The sequence below is a fragment of the Terrapene carolina genome, unplaced genomic scaffold (assembly GCF_002925995.2).
Source record: "Terrapene carolina triunguis isolate 2854851 unplaced genomic scaffold, T_m_triunguis-2.0 Scaffold58, whole genome shotgun sequence".
NCBI lineage: Eukaryota > Metazoa > Chordata > Testudines > Emydidae > Terrapene > Terrapene triunguis.
In genome coordinates, this window is record NW_020664409.1 from 35,835,340 (window position 1) to 35,861,783 (window position 26,444).

At 40.7% G+C, this 26,444-nt stretch overlaps 1 protein-coding gene across 1 annotated transcript in view; it reads left to right on the forward strand.

The window, feature by feature from the left end:
- The window catches only part of LAMA3 (laminin subunit alpha 3), a 191,470-nt gene that overhangs the window by 124,316 nt on the left and 40,710 nt on the right, over window positions 1-26,444 (forward strand). Inside the window, exons 37-45 of the mRNA XM_026659438.1 lie at window positions 970-1,110; window positions 3,005-3,169; window positions 6,407-6,508; window positions 7,560-7,643; window positions 9,448-9,678; window positions 14,183-14,296; window positions 18,620-18,729; window positions 22,659-22,739; window positions 24,638-24,744. Of these exons, the coding sequence (XP_026515223.1) occupies window positions 970-1,110; window positions 3,005-3,169; window positions 6,407-6,508; window positions 7,560-7,643; window positions 9,448-9,678; window positions 14,183-14,296; window positions 18,620-18,729; window positions 22,659-22,739; window positions 24,638-24,744 (1,135 nt within the window). The remainder of the gene's footprint in view (window positions 1-969; window positions 1,111-3,004; window positions 3,170-6,406; window positions 6,509-7,559; window positions 7,644-9,447; window positions 9,679-14,182; window positions 14,297-18,619; window positions 18,730-22,658; window positions 22,740-24,637; window positions 24,745-26,444) is intronic.

A 26,444-nucleotide genomic window follows, 5' to 3' on the forward strand; every position in this document is an offset into this window, starting at 1 on the left:
ACTTGTGCATTCACAAATATCAGTTTCCATATCAGTGGCTGTTTCATATTTAATGGGTCTAATAAAGTGAATTTGTTATTTGCAGTTGTTAGATAAGAATTAAATACAGTTATATCAAAAATGCATTGTAGCACTTGCCTGGATTGCAAATAAACTGCAATTAAGAAGTTTGTAGAATACATTTAATGTTCACAGAGAAACCTAGATTTATGCAGTACATTAAGCTACTACATGCTATGTGTGCACATATGTGTTGAAACGCTATGTGCATACACATATCTCTGTTTTGCATCTGCAGTTTGATTTTTTTTTTATATCCACTAGGCTTCAGGCTTTTTTTTTTTTTTTTTTTTGTCGTTTGATGTAATTGACATTTCAGTGCCCCAGTGTATGCACGATGTTTGCCATTGCTGTGATTTGCATAGACTGAACTCTGTTAATGTGAAGTTTCATATGTGACCTTTCACATGTAGGTTTGGAAGAGCCAGCTTGAGGATTTTGGTAAGGAAATCACCTAGTAGTATTCAGAGCTGGGACTGATCAATGTTCATTACTCAACAGTGAGCTACAGTAATTCCACTACTTCTTTATACAGATCTAGTGGAAAGGCTTCTCAAAAACGATGTAATTTTTCCATGTGAAATTGCAGTGAACTGTATTTTTATATATACCCAACGTACACTGCTGATATTCAATTGGGTCTGTATACTTAGTAGCTAGAAAGGAGACCTTCCCATTGTGCATGCAAGAGACAAAGCTATGAATAAGTTATTGGCGCAGAAGTTCCCTTTCAAGAGGAGACTATTTCATTTGCATTTGGAATACCATTTACAGAAGACCATAAATAACAATTTCACATTTATATTCTCTTATATTTTATAATATTTAAATGTTCCTGTAGGAATTTTGTTTTAGCTGCCTGGTATTTTGCGGGTTGACCAATAACTTTTTTCAATTGTTCTTTAACAGGAGAATGTTGAAGGTAGACAATGTGACATTTGCCATCAAGGATCATTTTATTTGGATCCTTCTAATCCCAAAGGCTGCACTTCTTGCTTTTGTTTTGGAGCTACTAGCAACTGTCACAGCACAAGTAATCGTAGAACTAAGGTATATTTAATGTATATTTTTAGTTACTATCATGTACAGGCATGTATCCCATTAAGCAATTATCAGATTTCTTCCAAATAACAAATTGTATTTTACTGAATCATGAGAATGGGAAATAGTCTCGGGAAACCACTGAAAAGTGTTATGTTTCCCATGAGATGCTTTCTCTGCAAGAAATAGTGCAAATTATGGTGCAGCCTCCTTAAGACCCCTGCAGAATCTGAAAGTGCTGTCCTGTGGAAAATGGTCTGTCTACCTTTCTGTTTCAGCTAGAGCTGAAACCAGTCCTCTGTTCTAGGTGGCTACAGCCATCAAATACTTTGTTGAAGTGAGATATCTAGTTACATTATACTTTTCCAATAAGTTAACGAAGCAATTGATTTGATATCTGGCTTGTAGGAAATACGCACTACAGGTGTATTTGAGACCTAGATAGTGTGCAAGAGGTCCCTTGGTAATATTCAACATGAGCTCTCTATGTGAACAGGCTCTGCCCTTCTTCATTTTCATAGGGAAAAACATGACACAAGAAGGTGGGAGGAGGAGGAGGGAAATTGGGATACACTCATATGATAACATAAATGAATGGGAGGAATATTTAAGGCTGATAAGCATTGAAAACAAGGAGCAACAGCCTGAAAATAAACAAGGGAATATTTAAATTGGACATTACAAGAAACATTTCTAATAACAGACAGGAGAAAAATGATCTAAGGGACGTTATTGAAGCACTGTCACTTCGCTGTTAAATTGCGTCTCTGATCCAAACATCTCAAAGTTCAAATACAGATCCAAATATTCCTGAACTTTGAGAATGTTTGAATCTGGATCTAGAGGTTTGGTTTAGGCTCAGATGTAGACTAGGTGTTATCTGGATTGTAGCACTTTATTATTTAAGCACAATGGGTGAAATCCTGGCCCAACTAAAGGAAATGACTAAGCTCTCATTGGTGTCAGTGGAGTCAGGATTTAACCCAATAACTGTAGTAGCTTTTCCTACGGAAGCCTGTTGTTGAGCGTCTGGATATTTTGATGTCAGATTGTTCTGTGAGTGATTCTGAGACACACGCATTAATTTTTATGTCTGCTATTATAAGTCCATATAGCCATTCTCCTCTGTAGTGTAATGAAAGATGCCACCTATCTCAACCCAAGCAAAAGATAATTAATTCTAATGTTGAGACTTCCAGCTAAGCTGTAAAGGAAGTCAAGGCCTGAAGTATACTGTAAAATAATTCTCCCGCTGCTATTCAAATAATGTCATTTGATCTGTTTGTTTTTCTTTGTAGTATGGGACAGAATCCCTGCAGAGGACACCTACTCCTGTAAAACATTATTGCTCTGGCTTTTGTTTAAAACTGCAAAATAAAAACAGTTTTTTAAAACAATAGACTAAACAAAGCACTGGTGATTTTGGCACAGGGTTAGTGCAGCACTAGTGCAGGAGGTTTCAGGAAGTAGATGAGTTAGGAAGACCTTTTAAGACTTATTATTTAAAGGGGGGAAATTGTTTATGGCCAAATTTGTATAAGGCCAAATTCTATCCTTGGTTGTATACATGCAGCTTCTATTGACCTCAGTGGGGGTTGTGTTTACATATAACCAAGGCCAGAATTTAGTCCACAGTAACAAATCAAACACCCTTGTGCAGAAGGCAAACAGTAGGCTTATGCACCACTTATGTCCCACTTAAGCCCCTTCTGAGGCATTTTTAAGTGGGACACAAATGTTGCATAGGCTTTGTGATGTCTGTCTCTGGAGGGGTGAATTTTATCCTCAGTACATTATATAATCAATAAGATATGTCTCATAAATGACGCTATACACTGAACTTGGAAAGGTTTTAATAAATGATTAAACATGCCCTAATTTCCCTTTTATATTTTGTAATTAGTTTGTTGATATGAGGAACTGGCGCGTGGAGACAGCTGACAATAGCATTGATGTCCCCGTAACCTTCAATCCAGGCAGCAATAGTGTAGTTGCTGATGTTCAAGAGTTGCCTGCCTCTGTGCACAGTTTATACTGGGTGGCACCACAATCCTACTTGGGAGAGAAGGTAAATGACACCTAACTAATCTGGTGTGATCATATTTGTTCTGTTTTTTCTAAGAGATGTTTGTTTTCTTCCCTATGGATTCCTAACCCTCCTCTGACTTTCCTGAAATCACAGCACTCGGCTTTTGATGACAGCATTGAAAGTGCAGTCAGTTATAATGCTGGATTAATCATCCTGGTGGATGTTGGGGAGATGTTTACATGAACTCTGTGGTCGACACTGTTCCTGGCCTGGCTAGTTTTTGGGAGCTGGTATTCTTGAGGCAATTTCTGAACCACAGCCTCATATCTTGCTGCTGTCCCATGGTACCTTTTAAGACTCTTTGAACATCTTTGGGGAGATTTTCAAAAGCATAAAGGGCAGTTAATTGTTCAACTGCTGTTGAAAACTTCCCCCTTTATTGTTGATATCCTACTGTCAGGAGTGAACAGTTCCAGGTGGTGTGAATATTAAATTAATGTATTGTTGTTTGTTTGATATAATAACTTGGATTGTATGGCTGTGTGAAAGTATTACCGTGTTTCCTACTTACTTATAACGTGACCCGATATAACACGAATTCAGATATAACGCGGTAAAGCAGTGCTCCGGGGGGCAGGGCTGCGCACTCCAGTGGATCAAAGCAAGTTCGATATAACACGGTTTCACCTATAATGCGGTAAGATTTTTTGGCTCCCGAGGACAGTGTTATATCGGGGTAGAGGTGTAACTGTGTGCTTATTAACTAATTGCAACAGGTCAAAGCATCATATGAGGAGAACACTATTCTTTTAACTATCAGCTTTTTTGAGCTTCTTTCTGCTCTTTCTGCTTCTTAAGGGAAGCAGCAGCTTGCTGTCTATTAAACTTGTCATCATTCCACCGTGTGGATCATGTTGACCACTTTACACATTGCTGCTGATTGCTTGCAGCTTCAGTGTCATATTACTCTGTCCAGCTGCTGTCCCAGTTGTGTTTATAATGGTAGCTGGCTATACAGCACATAGATTCAATACTCTGATTGTCAGATGGAATGTGGAATCCATCCACCCCATCACATGTAGGGAGCCACTAGGACAGACATTTGTCGTATTCAAGGAGGGTGCAATTCACTATTCAAGTCCCATTTGGGCCCCATTTTGAGTATTTAAGTAGTGCATAGCCCTCATGCTCGCCCACTGCACACTGGTGAATATCACCACAGGTAAGTACTGATTAGGGTGGTACTTATTAATTTTATGAAGTTCTCTTTATATTGATTACAACTTTAAAAAAAAAGAAGGAAGAGAAGAAATATACTATGCTAAATGTTAACATTGAAACCGAACAAGTTAAGAGTCCATGCCTCTCTGAAGAGAATGTCATGGTTAATATTTTTTTTAATATAATGAAAGTGTATTTTTATTTTCACTTTCAAAGTCAGAACTTCCTAGAGGTATCTCTTTTCCAAAAGGAAAATCTTCTTTGGATAGAGACCAAGCATGGAAAATAGCCTAAAAAAGTGAATGTTTTGGAAAGTTATGGGATTGCATTGTGACACTCTGGTTTTACAAGTATCAGAGGGGTAGCTGTGTTAGTCTGAATCTGTAAAAAGCAACAGAGGGTCCTGTGGCACCTTTAAGACTAACAGAAGTATTGGGAGCATAAGCTTTCGTGGGTAAGAACCTCACTTCTTCAGATGCAAGTAATGGAAATTTCCAGAGGCAGGTATAAATCAGTATGGAGATAACGAGGTTAGTTCAATCAGGGAAGGTGAGGTGCTCTGCTAGCAGTTGAGGTGTGAACACCAAGGGAGGAGAAACTGCTTCTGTAGTTGGATAGCCATTCTGGTTTTACAAACTCTTTTGTCACCTTAACTATAGTGATCACAGCCAGTGCCTACTAAAATACATATTTACACATAAAGGAAGGAAAACTACAGACCAAAAAGTAACTATTTTATTTATAGTGGATGTGTGTGTGGCATGCATAGTTTGATATTGTGATGTGCAGAATAAAAAGTGTGTTTACTCACAAGAGACTAAAACTGATGAAGCAGTTCTGCTTTATCTTGCATGTCTTGTCAGAAACAAAAACAAACAACTGTATGATTAGACAATGTGGAGTGCAATGGGAATTGGCTGATAAAATGTTGTTGCTAGCTCCGTTTGGAAAAAAAAAACGGATTGCAATTTAGCAATAGTACTACTCTTGCCTTTCAGCCAAAAGAGTTTGTTTTACTAATTACTCATCTCCAGAGAAAAGGGTTTGACTTGTGTAGCAACTAAAATGGATTTATTAGTCAAAATCTAGCTCTAGTGAACTTCCATCAATTCTCACAAATTCCTTCCTGCTGAAGAGCAACCCAAAATAAATGAGGTGTTTGATTCCAAAAGTTTTGAACAGAGCTTTGTAGAAAAAGCAGTAAAACACCTGTTTTACAATCTGGACAAAATTCTTCTCTGAAATCTGTATAGTTGGTTTTGATTACAATATTGTCCTCTTTTTACATACATTAACATCAGTAGGAGCTCTGTCTGCATAAGAAGAGCTGAGCTAAGATTTCCTAGTGAGGTGTGATGTTTATAAGAGTAGGATGGGCTGGCCTGAGAAAACCACCACTAAACGTGTTCAAACTGACCTCTCCTTGGCCATCTTTCCTCTCTGTGCATATGGTTGTCTGCTGCCTCTTCAGTTTCATTGTCGGCTTTACTGCTGCTGCTATTGATAAAACCCTCTGAAGATCCTGGGGAAGAAAATGTATACAAGCCCGTCCCTCCCCACCCCCAAAAGCATTGTATGAAGGTGATATCATTGTGCTGGTGTTTGAGAGAGAAGGTGCAACTGACTTTCAGGAGAATAATGAAAGTGACTACACACAACGACATAAAATGCACAGAATAAACAAGCTCAAAAATAGAGAAAAAAACATCTCTAAACTCTTTCGGTTATTGTCATCTCAATGGTTACTTACAACAATGGTAGAACCAAAATCCTCAGATGGAAATACGATTTTCAAGTTGACAGTGACCCTTTAAACAAAAGTCATATAAACTGGCTATCAGAATAAGAGACTCCAAAGTGGTAATGATGATTGTTCTATTCATTCCAGATTTTGTTTTCAAACAATGCATATTTGCATATTTAGAATAGAGGAACAAAGAGAAAGTACGCTATTTACAATGCGTGGCGGGGTGGGAGGGAGAACAAATACAAAATGATTTTAGTATTTAGCAAAACTGCAGTAAACTCTTTATCGTCTTGAACATCTTGTCATAGCTTTCTTCGTACGGTGGCTACCTAAGTTACCTAGTGAAATCTTTTGGCTTACCTAGTGAAGGCATGATTCTTCTAGATAAAAGACCTGATGTACAGCTAACAGTAAGTATTATATTGTTGCTTTTTGAAATCAGGGAAATACTTCATTTCACATTTAATTTTTTTCAAGAAATCTCAACACAGTGCTATTTTTTCAGTTATCTAAAATGTACTATTGGAAAAGATTGCTCTTTAGTAAAGCATTCTAAAAATGTATACTACCGTGATGCTGCATTTTTACAAGTGTTCTTATTACATTTTGGTCAAAGCCATTCTCGTATCTATGTGTTTTGCTAAGGTAACTTCTTATTACACATATCTGACTTGAGTGCAACAAAAACATAAAATGGAAGTTTCCCCTTAAAATACACCTGTTAAAAAGATAAATCATAGCCTTGCACATTTGTTACCAAGAAGGGTCTTGATCTTGGAAAGACTTCTATGTGTGCTTTATTTTACATGTGGGATTAATCCCATTCATTTCACTGGGACTTTTCATCTTTGTAAAATTAAGCATAAGCATTAGATTTTGCTGAACGGGGTAGAAATATACTTCAGGTCAACCAGATTTGAATTTAACTAGCTACGGGCCAAAGTTAGATCCTTAAATTTGTCATTTAAATCCCCATGTCTGAACCTGGCACAAAACTAGGAGGGGATTTTCTTTTCTGGTTCAAATGCAGCTGAAATCTTACAAGAATATCTGTTCTCATGAGATTTCCATGCTATCAAATCCAAACTCAAAGTGTACCTTAAACTTGATGGGAATCTGAAAACAGCTTCTTCAGGCCATCTTTAATTTTAATCCAACCTTCTAATGTGCTGGCTGAGAAATGTGTTGCATAGGGCATTGTAATATCTGATTTGACTCTCTCACTGCATCAGGATTGAAGGTCAGAAATTTTTCTGGGTCATATTTTGTTTTTACTTCCCTCCCCATCCTCACCCAAAAGTGCATCTTTTTGTTGTCATAGTGAATACCATTAAAGTATGATAACTTAAGTTGTATCTGCTGAATGACAGAATTACTGTGCTTCAGCAACTTATACTGCATATCAATACCGTAACATTAAAAGTATTCAAATTTCAGCATGAAAGCATTATTCTTACACAGGGTCAGCAAATGAAAATAGTTTATGTGGATCCTAACAACCCATTGCCTGACCGACAGTATTACGGCCGTTTGCAGCTAATTGAGGTAAGAAATATAAATGGAATAGTTTAAGATTTCATCGCATAGGTTACAGTGCATTGGCGTTGCCAAAACAGGCAGCTGCTGGAGATGCGGTTCGCCTGGAGTCACACTGGCTCACGTGTTTTGGGACAGTCCCAAGATACAATCCTTTTGCCTAGAAATAGGCAGGAGGATTAATATGATAATGGGTACTGCCTTAAAAATTAGTTCTCGGAACGGTGTTTTGGGTTATATCCCATCATCTTGGAAACCCTCCAACTCATGGAAGGCTTGGTTCTCTAGAGCAGTGCTTGTAGCCAAGTGAGTCATTTTGCTTAGGTGGAAGAGCAGACTGTCTCCAGGGATAGAAGCTTGGTGTGGGTATTCAGGGCATACAGGACCCAACTTTACCCCTCTGTGGGCTCAGGGCACTACCCCTCCATGGGCTCAGGGCTAACACCAATTCCCGGTGGACTCAGGTTTCTATGGGTCTGTGAGGCCTTTTCCCAATGAAAGAGCCCTCACACAGTGAATATCCTTAAATATATACAAGTATTTATTAACAATTAGCAACAAATCAACAGAATACACACGCTAAGCATCTTATGCTCACCACTCCCAATAAAACAGATAGACGTCTCCCGATGGCCAGTCAGGGTTATGTCGTCTGGGACTGCAGCTTCTACACAGTCTGGTCATGCAGGGGTTAAAAAGTTCAGGCAGCTTTGATCTTGAGATGTATCCCGGAAATAAGTTCCAAAGTGCTTCTTTTCTGACCCTCATTATATAGTTAAAATGAGGTTCTCTCTTATCTATGCCTTAACCAATTATTTTACTTAAAACATAGCTATGCAAAAAACACTAACCAATCATTTTCACTATACAGGGGTTCACATGCATAAGACAGCCTACTCATTAGCTTTTGCATTTTTCGAAGTTAGTAATAACTTCTCAAGGTCTACTTATCTTTATGCTTTGTTAGTGGGATACACTTTCAACAGCAAAACCTCATGCTCTTTTATTATCAGGAAGAAACTACAGAAATTCAAAGTTAGTTTGTCCATTCTCTCCCATTCTCTTGACTTTGTGAATATCTATCTATCTCCTGTTAATAGGACTGCATCTGCAGCTAATGCTTTTCTATCTGTCTGCCTATGCCAAGGCCGAATTCCCCTGACTCTGTAGTTTTGTTTCCAAATTAAGGTGTCTGAAATGGCTGTGAGTTATGTTAAATCCATACACAAGATGGCGGTGAGTCATGTCAAGTCCAGGCCTCTCATTACACAGGTCCACTTCCTACAGAGTCTCACTCTACTTCAACAACTCTCTGTGGCGCCATTTCCTTCTACTGTTGGTTTTCAGGCACCAAAAACATCTCCTGTTCCTTGAATCACTAATTGACATTCCCAAACCACCAAAAATGCTTAATCAGCTCCTTTCTTCCTGGGGGAGATATCCCTACCAATGCTCTTTCTCTGCTGCTTTCCAGCTGACTTCCAGACTTCCCTCACAGGTCTTCTATAGTCATTGGGGCTGATATATAGTCTCAGTTGCTTGGCTAGCAAATATACAAAGTGTGTATATGGGTTTCTTATGTCCCTTCTCGATGTTCCCCCATTTCTTTTCCCACCCTTCATTTCTTTACATACCTGCTACCCACTTTCCTCACATCTATTTCACCCTCCCTTCCCTGAGTCTGCAGGAAGTGGTGCTAAGTGATTGTTTTCTGTTACCATCCTCCCTTTTTGTTGCAGTGTCTGTTTCCACCAAGCTAATTGGAGGTTAACTCACCCCAGGACCATATTTACTTTATATCATTAATGTACAGGGAAACTTCAGACATGCGAGCAACAATAACCTGGTATCTAGAGAAGAACTGATGATGGTCCTGTCTAGACTAGATGGCTTACACATCAGAGGTCTTTACTATACAGAGAGTCAGAGGTTAACCCTGGGTGAGGTTGGGCTGGAAGAAGCCACAAGTACAGGAAGTGGAAGCATTGCATATAATGTAGAGACATGCTCCTGCCCCCCTGAATATGTGGGTGACTCATGTCAGGTAGGAAATTTTCTTTGCCTCCTCATTGTATCATTCTTGATATGTTGCTCACAACTGTATTGATTTAGTTAGAGAAAAAAGATTAATCATTAGCAGTACTGGTTAATTTTAAGCACTTTGTAGGTAAGTTTATGTACAGTTTTGATAGCTAGGGCCCAGATCCTCAAAGGGAGTTAGGTGCCTAAATACCTCTGAAGATCTGGGCTTAAAATCCTTTCATTGTGTGAATTAGATACCTTCTGTGGAGTTTGTGCTCCTTTTAGCTGCGATTATGCATGTATAAAGTGCGTGTGTTATATGAATAATATTTTCTGTCATGTACAGTGCAAGTCTAAAGAAGATCAGTCTAATTAGTTTATCCAAGAGAAGGTTAAGTGTTGACTTGATCGTGGTCTATAAGTACATACATGGGGGGGAAGATTTCTGATAATAGAGGACTCTTTAATTTAGCAGACAAAGGCATAATGAGATACAGTGGCTAGAAGCTGAAGCAAGACAGATTCACACTAGAAATTATTTGTACATTTTTAACAGTGAGAAAAAATATCCACTGGAACTCACCTAAGATTCTCCATCACTTGAGATTTTTACATCAAGACTGGATGTCTTTCCAAGAGATATGCTATAAAAGAGAGCTCAAACAATTTATGGGCTTAATGCAGGAATTACCAGGTTAAATTCTAGTACCTGTATTAGGTAGGAGATGATACTAGATAGCCATATTGATCCCTTTTGGCCTTAAAATCTATGAACCTATCTAAGTGGACTATATTGTACAGTAGCAGCAGAGGCAAAGCTTTAAACTTCAAACCTTGACTGGAGACTCAAGAGAGCTGGGTCCCATTCTTGGTAATGATAATATGCTGATTACTCAGACCCTTGGGAACAGAGTGAAATATGTAAGCAAGAAACAAAGAACAGATTGCACAGAATGTGTATAATTAGTTACTTGCTCGGGCTCTGTCAAAAATGCTTAAGAGTTAAAGTAGCAGTTACTACACTAACCTGTAAACAATACATCTTAAAATGAGAATGAAAGAGTAGTGAATGGAGCAGAACAGCCACTGAGAGACTGATTGAACTAGCTGCATTTATTATTGGTCTGGGTCTTTCATTTTTGGCTCCTGGCCACAGTAATAGGGCATTGTTTGCTGAATATCATTTTGAAAATATTTTCAGAAATTATTTTTCATGCACTCAGTGCTCTGCACTACACATGAAATCCAACTGATTAGCACACTGGGGCTTGCATTTAATACAGACTGAGATTGTCCCATTCTCACCCCACCACCTGCAATGTGCTGTCTTTATATACTAGCCGTTTTTCCTCCCCTGCATTGAGGAAAATACATAGCCCAAAGGAAGCAGTCAAACCACGGACTTAATGTAGCTCATAAACCCTTCACGTTTTTGCAGTATTACTCAATCTATGATTTCCTGTTCTAATCGTCTAGCTCTGTCTGACTGTGTTAGGTGGGGAGAAGGTGATGCCTGCCACACCTTACGTTAGATATACATTAACTTACAGGAGTTACAGCATGGTCGTTTAACCTCAGGAACTGTTATTTGTGCTGTACAACCTGACTCATGTATAAAGTTTAAAGGTGGGGCCCATCGCAGCATACAGCCTCACTTATCTGAGTCAGAAGCTGAACAATAAGGCGGAGTATAAGAGAAGGTTTGAGTAGTGAAAGAAAACTGTACGTGAACAGCCAAGCTAAGAGCGAAGCAGAATGACGGCCGAAATACAGAGGCCGAAGAACATAGGATGGCTAGTTGTCCTATTAATAGCTCTGGGGCATTGCTTGGGACAAGATGTACAACAGAGGGTAGCATTTCCTCACCTGCAGGGCAGAGGTCAGCAGCAACAAACACATTTGGATTTTAAACCAAAAGAGGTAATCTTTCTTTCTTTCTTTCTTTCTTTCTTACTGAGTTATGGAGTTCTTGAAATTCAAACAATAAGAATGCAAATCTCCTAACCTTGAATTACATTACTACCGATAGTACACGGATGATCTTTCTTGTAGGTTGTTTACCACTGTCCACAAACAGCCAGAGCATCTAACAGCTTCTGTGTACTTTTGAGTGGTTAAGAGCTTTTTGTTCATATGTGGTGAATATTGCAAAATGAAACTGTGGTGACAGTTGTTCTCAATCAGAGTACTTCAGTACTCCAGTGTGTATGTTAGTGTTGTTACAAATTTTAAATGTAAAGAGAGTAAAAATTGAAAGAGGAAAGAGCAGCATAGATTTGTTCAAATGCATGTGGATACACTAATAAAGTAGGTATATTCATTTTTGCTTTGCCTGTAAGGTACTTGTGATAAATAATCCTTGTGAAGCTATATTTCTATTGGTTGAGCTATTTCAAATATTGAGGTGGCTAGTCTCCTCAGAAAGCAGGAATACTGATTGCCTGTTGGCTATAATGTATAAATCCAGGAAGAATAGGTCCCTGCATTTATTAAAATGTATCTGAAAAAAGTCAGAGTGGGGCAAATTATGGGTTCAGCCCTTGCTCCCGGTGAAGTCAATATTAAAACTCATATTGATTTAAATGGTGCAGGATCAGGCCTTATGTACATTTAATTACATTAATCCCACATACCACTGAAAGCGAGGGTGGAATTTCCAACAGATCACAGGTGAACTCTCATTGTTTAAACATCAACAACTTTCATTGCAGTATTCTGTTAAAATCTTTGTGCTGCTGCAGGGCTGAGGTTTTTCTCTGCCAAATGTATGTTTAATAAATTCCTAATTCTCATTCAGAATCTTTCATAAATACTCATGCCTAAAGCAACTTAGACTATGGTGTACGGCCTGATTCTGCTAACCCTTACTCCCATGAGTGGTCCTATGGACCTCAGGGCCACGACTCATCTGAGCAAGAATTTGCAGGATTTGTAGTTCACGTGCCAATTATTTTATTAACTATGTTTTGGGCCAGATTCTGCCCTTTGGGCACAAGTCTGATGGGGACTGTGCAGAGCTGCACTGCCTGAGGGGTAACTCCTGGAGGCATTTTGGAAAGCACGGTGTGCCCCAGGTATCACAGTCCCTACCACCTCTTAGAAGGATGTAGCATGTGATCTCCTGCACAGTCAGCCAGTTCAGCTCCCAGTGAGGAGGGGTTGGGGAGAAGGACCATGCCATGCAATTTTTGGGGTGCCTAGTACTCCAGAAGGCCCCCACAGGGAGCAGTCAGAAGAACACAGGTACTGCAGTTAAGACTGGTCCATGCATAAAGAGGCTCAAATAGTGGAGAAAGCTCTTTTCACCCTCCCTGCTTCTGCTCCCATGCCAGTAATGACCTGATCTCAACATGTTAGTTAGCACCTAAATGGTATAGGCTAATACTGCTGACAGTTATCTCTTGCTTCCTTTTCATTATCTTTCTCCAGTTCAGCTCCTCTGTTTCCCTACTTAAAATTGACTTTGATTGATCTGACATACAATATAAATTCTGCTCACATGCTTTCAGTGACTGAACAGTCTTTTCATGTGTCATTGGTCCCTAGGACAAGCCTGTACTTTAAAATCAAACTGCTGCATATTTTGGAACCTTGTCTCACTCTGCCTAAACGTGGCTTCATATAGCTCCAGGGGGAATAATTTTGGAAATCATGACGAGTTAATATAGAAGTTACCACACTGGAAGTGTTTCTAAAGAATACACTGTAGTTACCTGGGCACTAAGATTTTATGTAACCGCTGTAACATATGAAGCGCCTATAGGCAGCCCTTCCAGAACCTTCTGGTATAAATCTACATTAACGTCTTCTGTGGCTGCTGTTTAAAGGCCAAATTCTAGACCCCTTTGCTTAGCCGCAGGAAATGTCTTGCTCAGTGGTCTTCTGTGAGGGTCAGGATGATGGAATATCCCTGCCGGAGTAAGGGAGCACCAGTGCAGCTACTCAGCAAGGCCTTGATCCTGCAAATACTTATGCTCATGGTTAATTTGAGTACTGTGAGTAGTCCCATTTAAATCAATGGCATAAAGGTGAGAACATGCATAAGTGTTTGCAGGATCAGGGCCCAAGTGCTTTAACAGTTCATGGGCTTGAGTAATGGTATTTTCCTCTACCCCCTACCCCCCCATCCCCTGCCATGATTCTATGGTTTGGCCAGCAGATCTCTGTAGAAAGAAACCCACTTGTCTATTACCACACCGAACCCCCAAAGCCTGTGTGATACAATCCTTCTTTGAAAGCTGCATTATTTTTATAAAATTATTTGAAATGATTGGCCATCAGCTGATACGCAGCTGGAGTCCCTGTCATCTGCTCCGATGCTACTTTATAAGCTAAAATAATTATTATTAAGAAAGTAACAATTTGCTCAAAAAAAAAAAAAGCCTATCAGGAAACATTTTCTACTATAGTTTTCTGGGTGTGGCCAACAGATTTTAAAATACTGATCTTTGTAGCCTGTGGAGGCTGTGGAATCCTTCTTTCCCCCACTTTTATTTAACATGTATATTTTCCTGTATACTTAATAGGAATGTAGCCCTGGATTTTATCGTGAGAATAAAGGATTATTTACAGGACGCTGTGTACCCTGCAATTGCAATGGAAATTCAAATAGATGCCAGGATGGTTCTGGAATATGTATTGTAAGTAAAACATTAATATCGTTGAAACTAGTGTAAAAAAGCAGAATATCCACTTCTTTACTGAACTGTGGAATACATAGCATTCCTTTCTTCATTATTGCCACAAAATGATTCATGTGTAACTAGTTCAATTCTTTGACTGAATTATAATACCTGAATTTTTTACTGTGTATGCATTTAGGTCCCAATCCTGCAAACACTTTCACATGCTTAACTTTGCACAGGTCAGTGGTTTCATTCAGTCTTCATTCCACATTTCTCCTGTGCCTCTTCCCACAACTCTGGTTGTCCCATGCTACCCCAGCCCCCTCAATTAAGCACATGGGTAAGTGTTTGCAGGATCAGGGCCTTAGTTATCTTATAGAGTCCAGTCCAGCAAACTTTTACTCTCATGTGTAGTCTGTAGCACTATGCACATAAGGGTTTGCAGGAGCCGACCCCATATTCAAATAAATAATTACATTCTTGAAAAACGAAGACACTGTTTGCTTGCTCACTTTGCAAAACAAATCTTAGATTACAATTACACGGATAATATTTACTGGAGAAGACAGGATTGGGCTAGCAGGAGAGAAGTTAGATAAATTACAAATCTGCAATTGAACTGTAGGTACAGTGGGGTGAATTCTGCTCCTAGATAACCATTTTAAGTCTGGAGTAACCCCACCGAAGTCAAGGAACCCCCGTGGTTGTGTGAGCATGAAATTTGGCCTACTGTGTTTTTCTAGTTTATATTCTTGACAGTTAAATAACACCTTAGTTTTTATGGTTTATTCTGAAAAATTCCAACTTGAAAATTTTTGCTAATTCTTAATTGCACCCTTTTTATGTAAACAAACACCTTGCCAAATTCTCTTTCATGATTTATTTTCCCCTGTTCATTTTTTGTAAGTTATTAATTCTTTCTGCCTGCAGTGCATTCCTTTGCAATATGCAATACCCTTTGACTTTGTTTCAACAAATCCTTTTGGTTAAATGTTAGTTATGAGACAGTTCAGCATGTTCCAGCGAATGACTCACAATGCGCTTCACTGGGAGACAGAACAGGCCATGACAGGAAAGCACTGCAGCAGAAAGATAGAGATGAGGATGTTTAGATCAGTTCAAGATAAGGTTGAAAAATGTAAACTTCAGTTTTTTAGCCTAAAATATGTCATTTAGATGCAAGCACAATTAACTTCTGAATATGTTGAGATAAAACATTACCTACCCTAGAGACAAACTATAAGATGAGCAAAGTCACGCAGGAAAGCTTGGTGCAGAGGACACTCACAAAGCCCATTGTAGTTGATAGAAGTCTATCCATTGACTTCAGTGGGCTTTAGATCAGGCCCAGAGTTGCCAGCTTCTGACCCCATTGGGTGGGGTTTGTCTGTTTGTAGGGGGAGCCGGGGGCAGACATCAAAACATTTGTGCATTCTCAGTTGTGCTCCCTGAACTCTTCTTCCACCAATTGTTCTTCCACCAACAGCCCACTTTCCTGCCAAAGCCTGCCCACTCTCATTGTAGGGGAGTCTGTGAGTTAATGTTGACAGGGTTTCTGATATCTTCCTCTGGGACTTTCCTCTGGAGTTTTAAAGGATGCTGCTGCAAAGAGTAGCTGTCACTCCAGTCACGTCTCCCCTTTACCTGGCCATGCCCCCTTAAATTTTGAGGGAGGGATGATGAGGATGTTGCTGCTTTGGCTTCCCTCCATCATGCTTTAGGGCCATTGGAATAGGATTTTTGTTCCTTTCATCTCCTAGAGACAGGCTGCCAACGGGATGATGTGGCCCATTAAATGTGATCCATGTATGAAATCTATAAAAGGCTCCCCATGCCACAAGAAACCTTTTTTCCTCAATTTCTATAGACTTATCTTGGCTTCCGCAGTGCAGGGTTTGTCTACACGCTGTGTTAGTGCGCATCAGCTGGGGAGTAAATTCTGGTGCACCCAGCATGATGCACACTAAGTGGCCACATGGACTGTACTAGCGTACACTAAGCTACGGCTATGTTACATGCTAGGGCTGTGATTCCCAGCTTGTATACGGATAGGGCTAGCGTGAGTATAAATAGTAATGTAGTTGCTGGTACCATGGGCAGCAGTGGGGGCACAACTTAGCCATGCTGAATGCAAACCCACCAGAACCCCGTGCTACTGCTGCCTGTGTTACCGTGGCAACACTGCTATTTATACTCACACTAGCTCTCATTGAGCTAGCACAAGTAGGTGTACCTGAGCTGGGAATCGCACCCCCAACTCGTAGAGTAGGCATAGCCAGAACGTTCCCCAGCATGCATTAACTTAGCATTGTTTCAGATGTTGCACATCAGTGCGCACTATGGAACTTTTAGTGGGCACCAGCAGGGTCCACATGGCCAGTCAGTGTGTGTCATGCTGGCAGTCACTAGAATTCACACCCGAGCTGGTGCACACTAACGCACCATGTAGACAAGCCCTCAGCAATCAGGATCTATATTTTGCAGGGGTCAGTAGTGACTCCAGAGTTAAGCATGGTTTGAGATTTGAACCTGCAGCAGCATTAAAATCTCTCTTTCACACTTTAACTATTGAATTTAGTCTTCAGATTTGCCACAGTAACTGTTCATGTAAATTTTCCATGTAATTTTTAAGGAAAATATTCATCAGCTTTTGAGGAGGCCACATTTTAAAATAGGTCCTTTGAGAAATTTTGGCCCTGACTGTATGTTTATTTGGTTCCCACCAGTTAAAACAGCCACAGTCACCACAAAGTACAACTTCACACATCCATTCTCATAACCTCTCACAAGCAGGCCATATTTTTCATTCTTTCCCTTAAGCACAAAACAAGGTATGGGCTCTTGTGCAGGAGTAGGGTTGAATGGACCTATGTGGGAGGGTAGGGGGAATGAATGAAGATGCGGATGCTTGGGTGGAGAAGGCATGGGGGGCTTGAGTGCAAGAAGAGATGGAAAAGGCAGAGGAGTCTGCTGTCACTTGTGGGGAGGGGAGTCCCTCTGCTGCAAATCAGAGGCTAGAGGAGTTTTGCTCTGAGCCATAGGAGGTTCATGAGAATGGAACTGCAGCCTGCCCTACACATGTTTGAACCCAGCCAAAGGTTCACTTCTCCTCCCCGCCCCCAAAAGTCCTGCTGTCCTACCCCATGCCCACCCACAGTTCTGGTTCACCCATACCTCTCAAATCCTCTAGCCTATTCCACTTTTAATATTTATCAATGACTCTGTACTGTGTCATGTACAAGTAACAGATTATAGACTTACATTATCTATAGACATAGGTATAGCGGCATCTTAATGCAGCTGTCAGAGATCAGATTGTGCATTTGACTGTTAGGAACTGAATGTGTGCACTGCTGAGATAGATTGTACATCAGAGTGCTAAGGGGGTATGGCTGTGGAGCGGAGGAGTATGAGTGTGTTAGAGGTTTATGATGCTTAGAGGTAGGGTATGTGATTGGAGATTAATGTGGATGCAAATATTGGCTTTATTGGTAATTTCCTGGATTTCTATGTCTGCTAGAAAATGAGTTTGACCAACTTCAGCTGTAAATTAACAATTATTTTGTGTATAAGAATTTTAGTTGAAGCAAAATGAATGTCCCACTTGCCCACCAAATACACACATGACTCATTGACACTAATGGGAATAAGAACGTCTCTAAAATGAGATTTTATTCTCTGGAGTCTTATCATGGAAAAGTTGGCTACGGCAGTTAGATTTGTTTTCTCAGCGTTCATTATTCATTAATTGTTCATTCCAATTAGTAAATTAAATACAAATTACATGCATATTGGGAAAAGTACATGAAATTAAAATCTTAACTGAATCTATTAAGCAGACTACTTTTAAAATTAATTTCCTGGGACTTAGGGAGGAAGTGTGTCTGGACTCAGTTAAATGTGTGTTTTTAAAACTGTTCATAATTTCCCTGATTTTATAATATACATTAAAATGCAAAATTTAAAGTTGCATTCAGACCTAGTGAATTTTTAATGGATTCACTCAAAATATCAAGACAGATACACACGTAAGGGACAACGCTCATTAAGCAACTGCACTGCTGCTTTGAGTATCCTGTTAAAATAAGTTTAATAGTATTTACTTAGTCTGTTTGTCCTCAACTAGTAGTGGAAAAATGTGCTCTCTACAACTAGACAATGGGTGAAACAATTTTATTTCTGTAGCATAGGCCATTTTGCAATAAATGCGTAACTGTGGGTGAAAAAAATACACCCTCAGAGGTTTAGAACAGATCAGCTTTAATTTCCTAGTGGTAATGACAATAAACCCTACAAAGTTAGGCCACAGTTAATTGTCTTGTTTGTTTCGTTTTTAAGGGCTGTCAACATAATACTGCCGGGGAAAAATGTGACCGCTGTAAAGAAGGTTATTTTGGCGATGCCAGTCAAGGTTCCTGTAGGGTGTGCCCTTGTCCTTACACAAACAGGTATTGTACAATATAGTGTCAAGTTAAAAAAAGGTATGGGGGGTGGAAGTTATTTACGGTAAGTAGGTAGAGACTGTGTTTTACTCTGTGCTTGGGGTCTCAGTCTTGGTTGGGTTATCTAGGCGCTAGTGCCATACATACAATAATAACTAAGTGCTGTAACTTATGTCACTGTTTTTTTTTAATAAGTTCAAGATTCTAACTGTAGCCCTGATCCTGCAATTGATTGCACAAGGGCTCCCCGCAGAGCACCGGGGTAACCCCCTTACTTCGGTGGGGCTCTGCACAAGCACAGTGGTGCACCTATGTGCAGTGAATTGCAGGGGTGGGCCTGTTTTGTTTATGAGCTATATGCAGCATCTGTCCCCATACATATCGATGTTTCCCAGGGTTTTCATGTACAGTAACTCCTCACTTAACGTTGTAGTTATGTTCCTGAAAAATGCAACTTTAAGTGAAACGATGTTAAACAAATCCAATTTTCCCATAAGATTTAATGTAAATGCAGGGGGTTAGGTTCCAAGGAAATTTTTTGGGGGCAGACAAAAGACATTATATACTGTACAGTACTGTACTGTGGTTGGGAAGTGCCCCTGGCTTACCTCACACAGGCACAGCCCGCTGCATGCAAGGACGCCAGGAAGCACCTTCGCAGTAGCAGCAGCAGCTTCCCCAGAGAAGAACAGGCACCGACTTTGCCGGGGGATACTCCAGGCCTGCCTCTTCCCGTTCCCGCTCCACTCCAGGCCCACCTCTTCCCACCCCCACTCCACCTCCTCTCCAGAGTACGCCGCATCCCTGCTCCTTCCCTCCCCCCCCCCAGAAAGTCCTAAGCGCCGCCAAACAGCCGTTTGGCGGCACTTGGGCAGGAGGGGCAGGAGGGAGACTCAGCGCTTCCCCGCTCCTCCCCCTCCCTCCCAGCGCTTCATGCTTAGGACTTTCTGGGAGAGAGGGGGAGGAGCGGAGACACGTCGCTTCCCCGCTCTTCCCCCTCCCTCCCAGCACTTCGCGCTTAGGACTTTCTGGGAGGGTGGGGGAGGAGTGGAGATGCAGCGCTTACCCACTCCTCCCCCTCCCTCCCAGAAAGTCCTAAGTGCCTGGGGAAGCGCTGGGAGGGAGGGGGTGGAGGCGGAGAAAAGGAACTTGTGCAATGCTCCCTTGTAAAGTCGCTGCTCTTCCACAGAATCTTACAAGCAGTGGACAGAGCAGGCAGCCAAACGGTGTTATAAGGGAGCATTGCACAACTTTAAACAAGCATGTTCCCTAATTGAGCAGCGACGTTAAGCGGGAGGACATTAAGTGAGGAGTTACTCTATTCCATTAGCTGTTGAAAACACATTTGTTCTCAATAGGGATTTCTCCTTTGCAATCCATGCCCGCTTTCTGTGCTAGTGAAGCCATATTCCTGAGACATGGCATGGAAATTATTTTTGCTGTCCCGTTTAGTGTCCAGACCAGAGCGGAGATAATTGGCTAAGAGGGAACAAGCCTTTGTGTGAGTGCAGAGAGATTTAGTGTTCTGTAAAGTCCGCACTCAGAAAAATAATTAAACCTTGTAAACATGTAAGTGGATTTATGTTGGTCTGACTATATTTGAAAGATTCCACTAGCTTGGCAGATGAAACATACATACACGTGCAAACATGCTCACCAAACTGCAGCTCAGCAAACACTACTGAATGGTGAGAAACAATTATATTTGCTAGGATCTTAAGAATGTTAGTAGATTTTTGAAGTCATTAGCAGTAAAATGGGCTGCAAGTGCATATTGTTTTGAGCCACCTGTTTGTGGTGATTGCTCAGTGCTAAAATGTGAAAGTGCATGTGTCTTCAGGTAAAGAAAAAATCATAGCTCTAATAAAACCTAAGCGCTGTATTGCTAAGAGTATTGCACATTATTTGCCAGGTGCAGAGGCAGAGGCTAGATAGCCTTAAGTAAGAGATTTTTCACTGGTAAGCAGTAGACAGGCTTTTCATATATCAGAGAATTCTCTGATGGATCTGCTCCTGACGGCATCGGCTTCTTCTGCAGGTGTTTGCCTGAGGTCAGCTGAACATATTTTTATTCATCTTTCATTTTAAGAGTGCTAAGATAATTGGGGAAACCATGAAACCTGCATTCGATTCATAAGTCCGTATTGTTCTAATCGCTACCATTCTCTGCACAGGGAATGTTCCACCTAGCATTGGTGGAGTCATCCACTTTTCCTCCAAAGTAAGAGCAATATATATTTTTTTGGAAGGGTGGGTGGGGGAACGGGTATTTGATTCCAGTCTTTCATAGACCAGATTACTTTATCCAGGCGCTTATGGCCCAGGTGAATGGTCAAAAGATGGAAGGCGCACTAGTAGGCTATCTCCATCGCACACACCCCATCCTACAGCCAAGCAATAGTAGTCCCTCTACAATGGACCTTGAAGCTAGGTAGGTATGTCAGGAAGAGTAGGCATGGTCCAACATGAGTTCTCCCTCTGTGTACTAGGAAGCTCAAGAGGTACCATCACTCCCAGAGCTCCCTTTTGGGTTGTGCACCTCTCTATTACCTCAATGCAAAAAGGAAAATAGTGTTAGGTACAATTCCTAGCAAGTTCTTAGTTTTGTGGGTGCATTGGACATCTGCATAGCTGATCGGTTCCTTCTTCCTTAAAACTCTATTTAAACATTTCAAATGCAGAGGAAAATTTATAGCAAGAATTATCAATCCCCACTGATTTATAAATTGTTGTTTTAAATAATTATTATAAATAAAAATGTCAATTATACGAAAAATGGATTTAGTATGTGTGGGCTCTAAACCAGTGGTGAGCAACCTGCGGCCCATGGCCGCACATGGCCCGTCAGGGTAATCCGCTGGCGGGCCGCGAGACAGTGTTTACATTGACCGTCCACAGGCACGGCTGCCCGCAGCTCCCAGTGGCCGCAGTTCACCGTTCCCAGCCAATGGGTTCTGCAGGAAGTGGCGGCCAGCACGTCCCTGCGGCCCGTGCCGCTTCCCGCAGCTCCCATTGGCCAGGAACGGCGAACCGCTTTTATTGGGAGCTGCGGGTGGCTGTGCCTGCGGATGGTCGATGTAAACAAACTGTCTCGTGGCCTGCCAGCGGATTACCCTGACGGGCCACAGGTTGCCCACCACTGCTCTAAACCTTTCAAGAACAACTGTTAGCACAAGACCCTGTTATGATTTCCATGTGGGGGTAGGGAAGAACAGTATTTTATATTAGAACTGTTGAGCCGTCAATTAAATTACTATGTTTACATGGGAACTTCAGTACTTTGGAGGGCTTTTTTTCTTTTTTTCTTTCATAGGAAAATTTTGCTATCCATGCTAAGAAATTAATATTGTGATTTTACTTTGAAATCTCACATGAACCTTGACTATTATATTAATTACATTTAAATAATTTGTATGTGAGGTTGTTTAATTTCTATTTCATGTGAAATACATTGATAATATTTATATACACCTGGATGTATAATAAACATTGATGTTATCCCTTGAAATTCATTTAAAATAAGATGAAAATCTTCTAAGCATAAGTACGAAAGGGCTACACAATCAACAAAGCTGTTTTAGCACTTAACTGTTGGTTCTTGCTTAGTAAAATAATATCTGCATAGACCTGTTTTATTTCACAATCTTATTGTTAAGAAGATTTGTTGTATGCATTCCTCTCCAGAATAAGCTATTTTGTTCTATCTAGAAGGGCAGGAGTATATTTAAAATAACCAAGAAGTGAATTTAGTAGAAGAATTTGAAGCATCAATGGATAATTTGCTGTAATTTGTCTTGTGGTTGTTAAACTATATCATTGGTTATTTATACCACCAAATTACCCTTTATTCCTGAAAGTTATTTGGTCCCTGTTCTAACTAATCTGAACAGCTTGATTATGCTTTCGTGAAAATAATTTTTTTTATCTTCTCACAGTTTTGCAACTGGCTGTGTGGCAAATGGTGAAGAAGTTCAGTGTTTCTGCAAAGAAGGCTATACTGGAGTACATTGTGAAAGGTAAGTGACTTGTCTCTTAAAGCCTTTTCAAATGGACAGTAAAAAGAGTATCTCTCCACACATGCCTATTTATTTACCTAATTTATTTACTAGAATATTTACCTAAGCATGTTGCTGCAGAATACTGTGTATGTATTTATATATTAGGTGTGTAATATGCATGCATGTATAATTAGGTAGCTATATAGACATAAATATCTGTCAGAAGAACATAAGAACAGCCATACTGGGTCAGATCAATGGTCCATCTAGCCCGGTATCTTGTCAAGTGATCCATCCTCTGTTATCCATTCCCAGCTTCTGGCGAGCAGAGGATACGGACACTCAGAGTGTGGTAGTGTACCCCTGCCCATCCTGGCAAATAGCCATTGATGGACCTATCCTCCATGAACTTATCTAGTTCTTTTTTTAACCTTGTAGTTTTGGCCTTCACAACATTCCCTGGCAAAGAGTTCCACAAGTTGACAGTGCATTGTGTGAAGAAATACTTCCTTTTGTTTTTTTTTTAAACCTGCTGCCTATTAATTTCATTCAGTGACCCCTAGTTCCTGTGTTATGTGAAGGAGTAAATAATATTTCCTTATTTACTTTCTCCACACCAATCAAGATTTAATAGACCTTTATCAGATCCCCCATTAGTCATCTCTTTTCCAAACTGTAAAGTCCCAGTCTTTTAAATCTCTCCTCATATGGAAGCTGTTCCATACCCTAATCTTGTCTGTGTATATAGTGTGCTGGGTACTGTACTAATTGCACAGCTGGGAGTAACTTATCATACACACTATAGAGAACAGAAATAAATGAATAATTTGTCTTTAGCATATATAATTGGTATATACTGATTTTATCAAAAGGAGCAGTCAACCACTTTGAATAGTCTTATTGTGTGTACCATTCGTTGTAATAACAATAATAGCCCCACTTATTTTGTTCTGTTTCCAGTTGAAAAACATTTTCCCTTTTCTTCTTATGCATTAGTTTGTTTACTTCACCTTTCACCTTCAGTGATTTAGGAGGAATGTGCACACTTCTCTGAATAGTGTTTGTAACTCGATGGTGATCATGTTACATCTACATATTGCCCTTCATCCTAAATGAGCCCAGTGTGTCTTACTGCAGACACTTCTGGGTTAAAACACTGCAATAGTTTAGTAGCACAAACTACACAACAATTTAAAATAGGAAGTGAAGAATATCTTATTCAGTTTAAAGTGCTGGGGGAATTTAAGTTTGCAGACTGTAATCGTCTGAGTTGGAATCTGACCAGCACACACAGACTAGTACCCCATCTCTTACAAATGGTGCCAAAGAATCTTTAATTACAAGTAGCCAAGAAATTGTGATGTCTCAACTGAAAGACAGCACCATCAGCTGCATAGTGTCCCTTAACAGCATGCTGTAGCCTTGGTTCAGTGCTGAATCAGAAGCAGGGCTGCCCAGAGCGGTGGGCAAGTGGGGGAATTTGCCCCAAGCCCGGGCCCCACAGGGGCCCCCACGAGAATATAGTATTCTATGGTATTGCAACTTTTTTTTATGGAAGGGACCCCCAAAATTGCTTTGCCCCAGGCCCCCTGAATCCTCTGGGCGGCCCTGATCAGAAGGAAGGGTACACCTTTGTGAATCACTGGCACCATTTCCTTTAGCTCCTACTTGCAGGTTTCCTGTTCAGCGTGATTCTGTTTGGCACATGAGATCTGACAGGATCACAATACCAGGCAACATGATTTGCAGGCATAGCTCCCAAAAAATGTTATATATTTTTGTAATTTTATATATAAAATTTTATAATTTTATGTTTATAAGGAAGGCTAGGATTTTATTAAATGAAAATATATCTTAGAAAAGGGATGGAAGCAATTTCAAGTATTTAATAACATATCTATATTTCTTTTGTCTAGCTGCGCTCCGGGATATTTTGGGAATCCGCTAAAATATGGAGGTTACTGTCAGAAGTGTAATTGTAATAATAATGGTCAGCTGGTTAGCTGTGATCGTCTTACTGGAGGTATGTAAGGGTAGACAGACAATTTGTTGAATACTAATGTCTGTCTTTCAATGAAGGAATGGAAGAGTTTTGATACAACTGACTGTAAGGGAGGAGGGATAGCTCAGTGGTTTGAGCATTGGCCTGCTAAACCCAGGGTTGTGAGTTTAATCCTTGAGGGGGCCATTTAGGGAACTGGGGTAAAAATTTGTCTGGGGATTAGTCCTGCTTTGAGCAGGGGGTTGGACTAGATGACCTCCTAAGGTCCCTTCCAACTCTGATATTCTATGAAAACCTATGAGGAATATAGTTCATATTTAATAGCAGTTAAGTTTTGAATTCTTAACACTATTGATGATCTGTTTCTCCATCCCACACCAAAGGGATGGTTGAGTACATTATTGAACCTCTTTTGCCAATTTTAGACTCATTTTAAAGTATATGGTACGTGCAGATTCACCCCTCTGTATTTCAAATTGCTGGGGGAATCACCCCCAAGGTAGGGCAGAGTTGTGTGAAAACTCCCCTTCTTCTGGGGTTCCACTGAAGAAGAGCAGCTTTAAATTCTCTAGGGTGCTCCATAGGAGCCCCACCAGAACATCTCTTACCTTTCTGGCCATGTCCCATCTCTCAGCAGCATGGCCCACTTTGCCTGCAAGCCCCCTGGTACGGTTGAGACTGAAGGAGCCTTGTGCCACCACAACACACACACACTGGCAAACTTTCCATAACTGGGCATGCTGCACAATGCTCTACACCGATTGAATGAATCTGGCTCTTCGGCTCCTATAACATGCAAATTATTTATCCTTGAAAAACAGATTTGCAGAGTCTGCCCTCACATTTTAATGGCCTAGAGCAGGGGTTGGCAACCTATGGCACGCGTGACAAAGGCGGCACGCAAGCTGATTTTCAGTGGTGGTGTCAGATGCTACCAGTGTGGTGCTCTGCTCTGTTCAATGTTGATATCAATCGGCTGTGTTCATGTGTTCCCTCTGTGTGCTGCCCCAGCTCTGCGCAGATAGCTGACACAGCAGATCCCAAGAGAACCCCCAATGACCACAGACTCTAGTAAGGTACGAAGGCACGTCGGCCAGGTTTATTGCCTTTAGAGATACACAGTCTCCAGCTCCCGGGCAAACGAAGTCCAAGGTGCTGCTAAGGTGCGGCTAGCCAGTACATATGTGCTCCCTTGACAATGGACTCAGCTCAGTCAGTGGCGGGACTTTCCACTGGCCCCTAGGCTGGACAAAGATATCCACTCAGGGATGCATTCTTATACACAGGTACAAACAGATTATACATCACTCCTGACGTATTGAGGTGCAACCCCTCTACGTAGCAAGGTACAACCCCTTTACGTAGTAAGGTGCCGCCTTTCATCTTGTACATGTTGGTTTGAACAAAACAACTCTATCCATCATATTACCCTTTTGGCCCTGTCATTGGGATGGGTCAGCCTGTTCCTTGTTATCTGTGTGGAATGTGCAAGTATCTGAATGTTCTGATATCTAGTGTCCAGTACCTTTTAGGTATGTATCTTTTTGCAGCATCAGCCTTTTCCTTGCCAGCTTCTGTGAGCAGGGCCTGCCTCTGGCTGACAGCTTAACTTTGCTTTATGTTAGCAAAGTCTTGACCATTACTTTAGTTCATGCCTTAGGCCTCATACCGGGCCTTTGATACAAGGGTTTATGTCTCAGGGCCTCCTCTTACTACAAGTG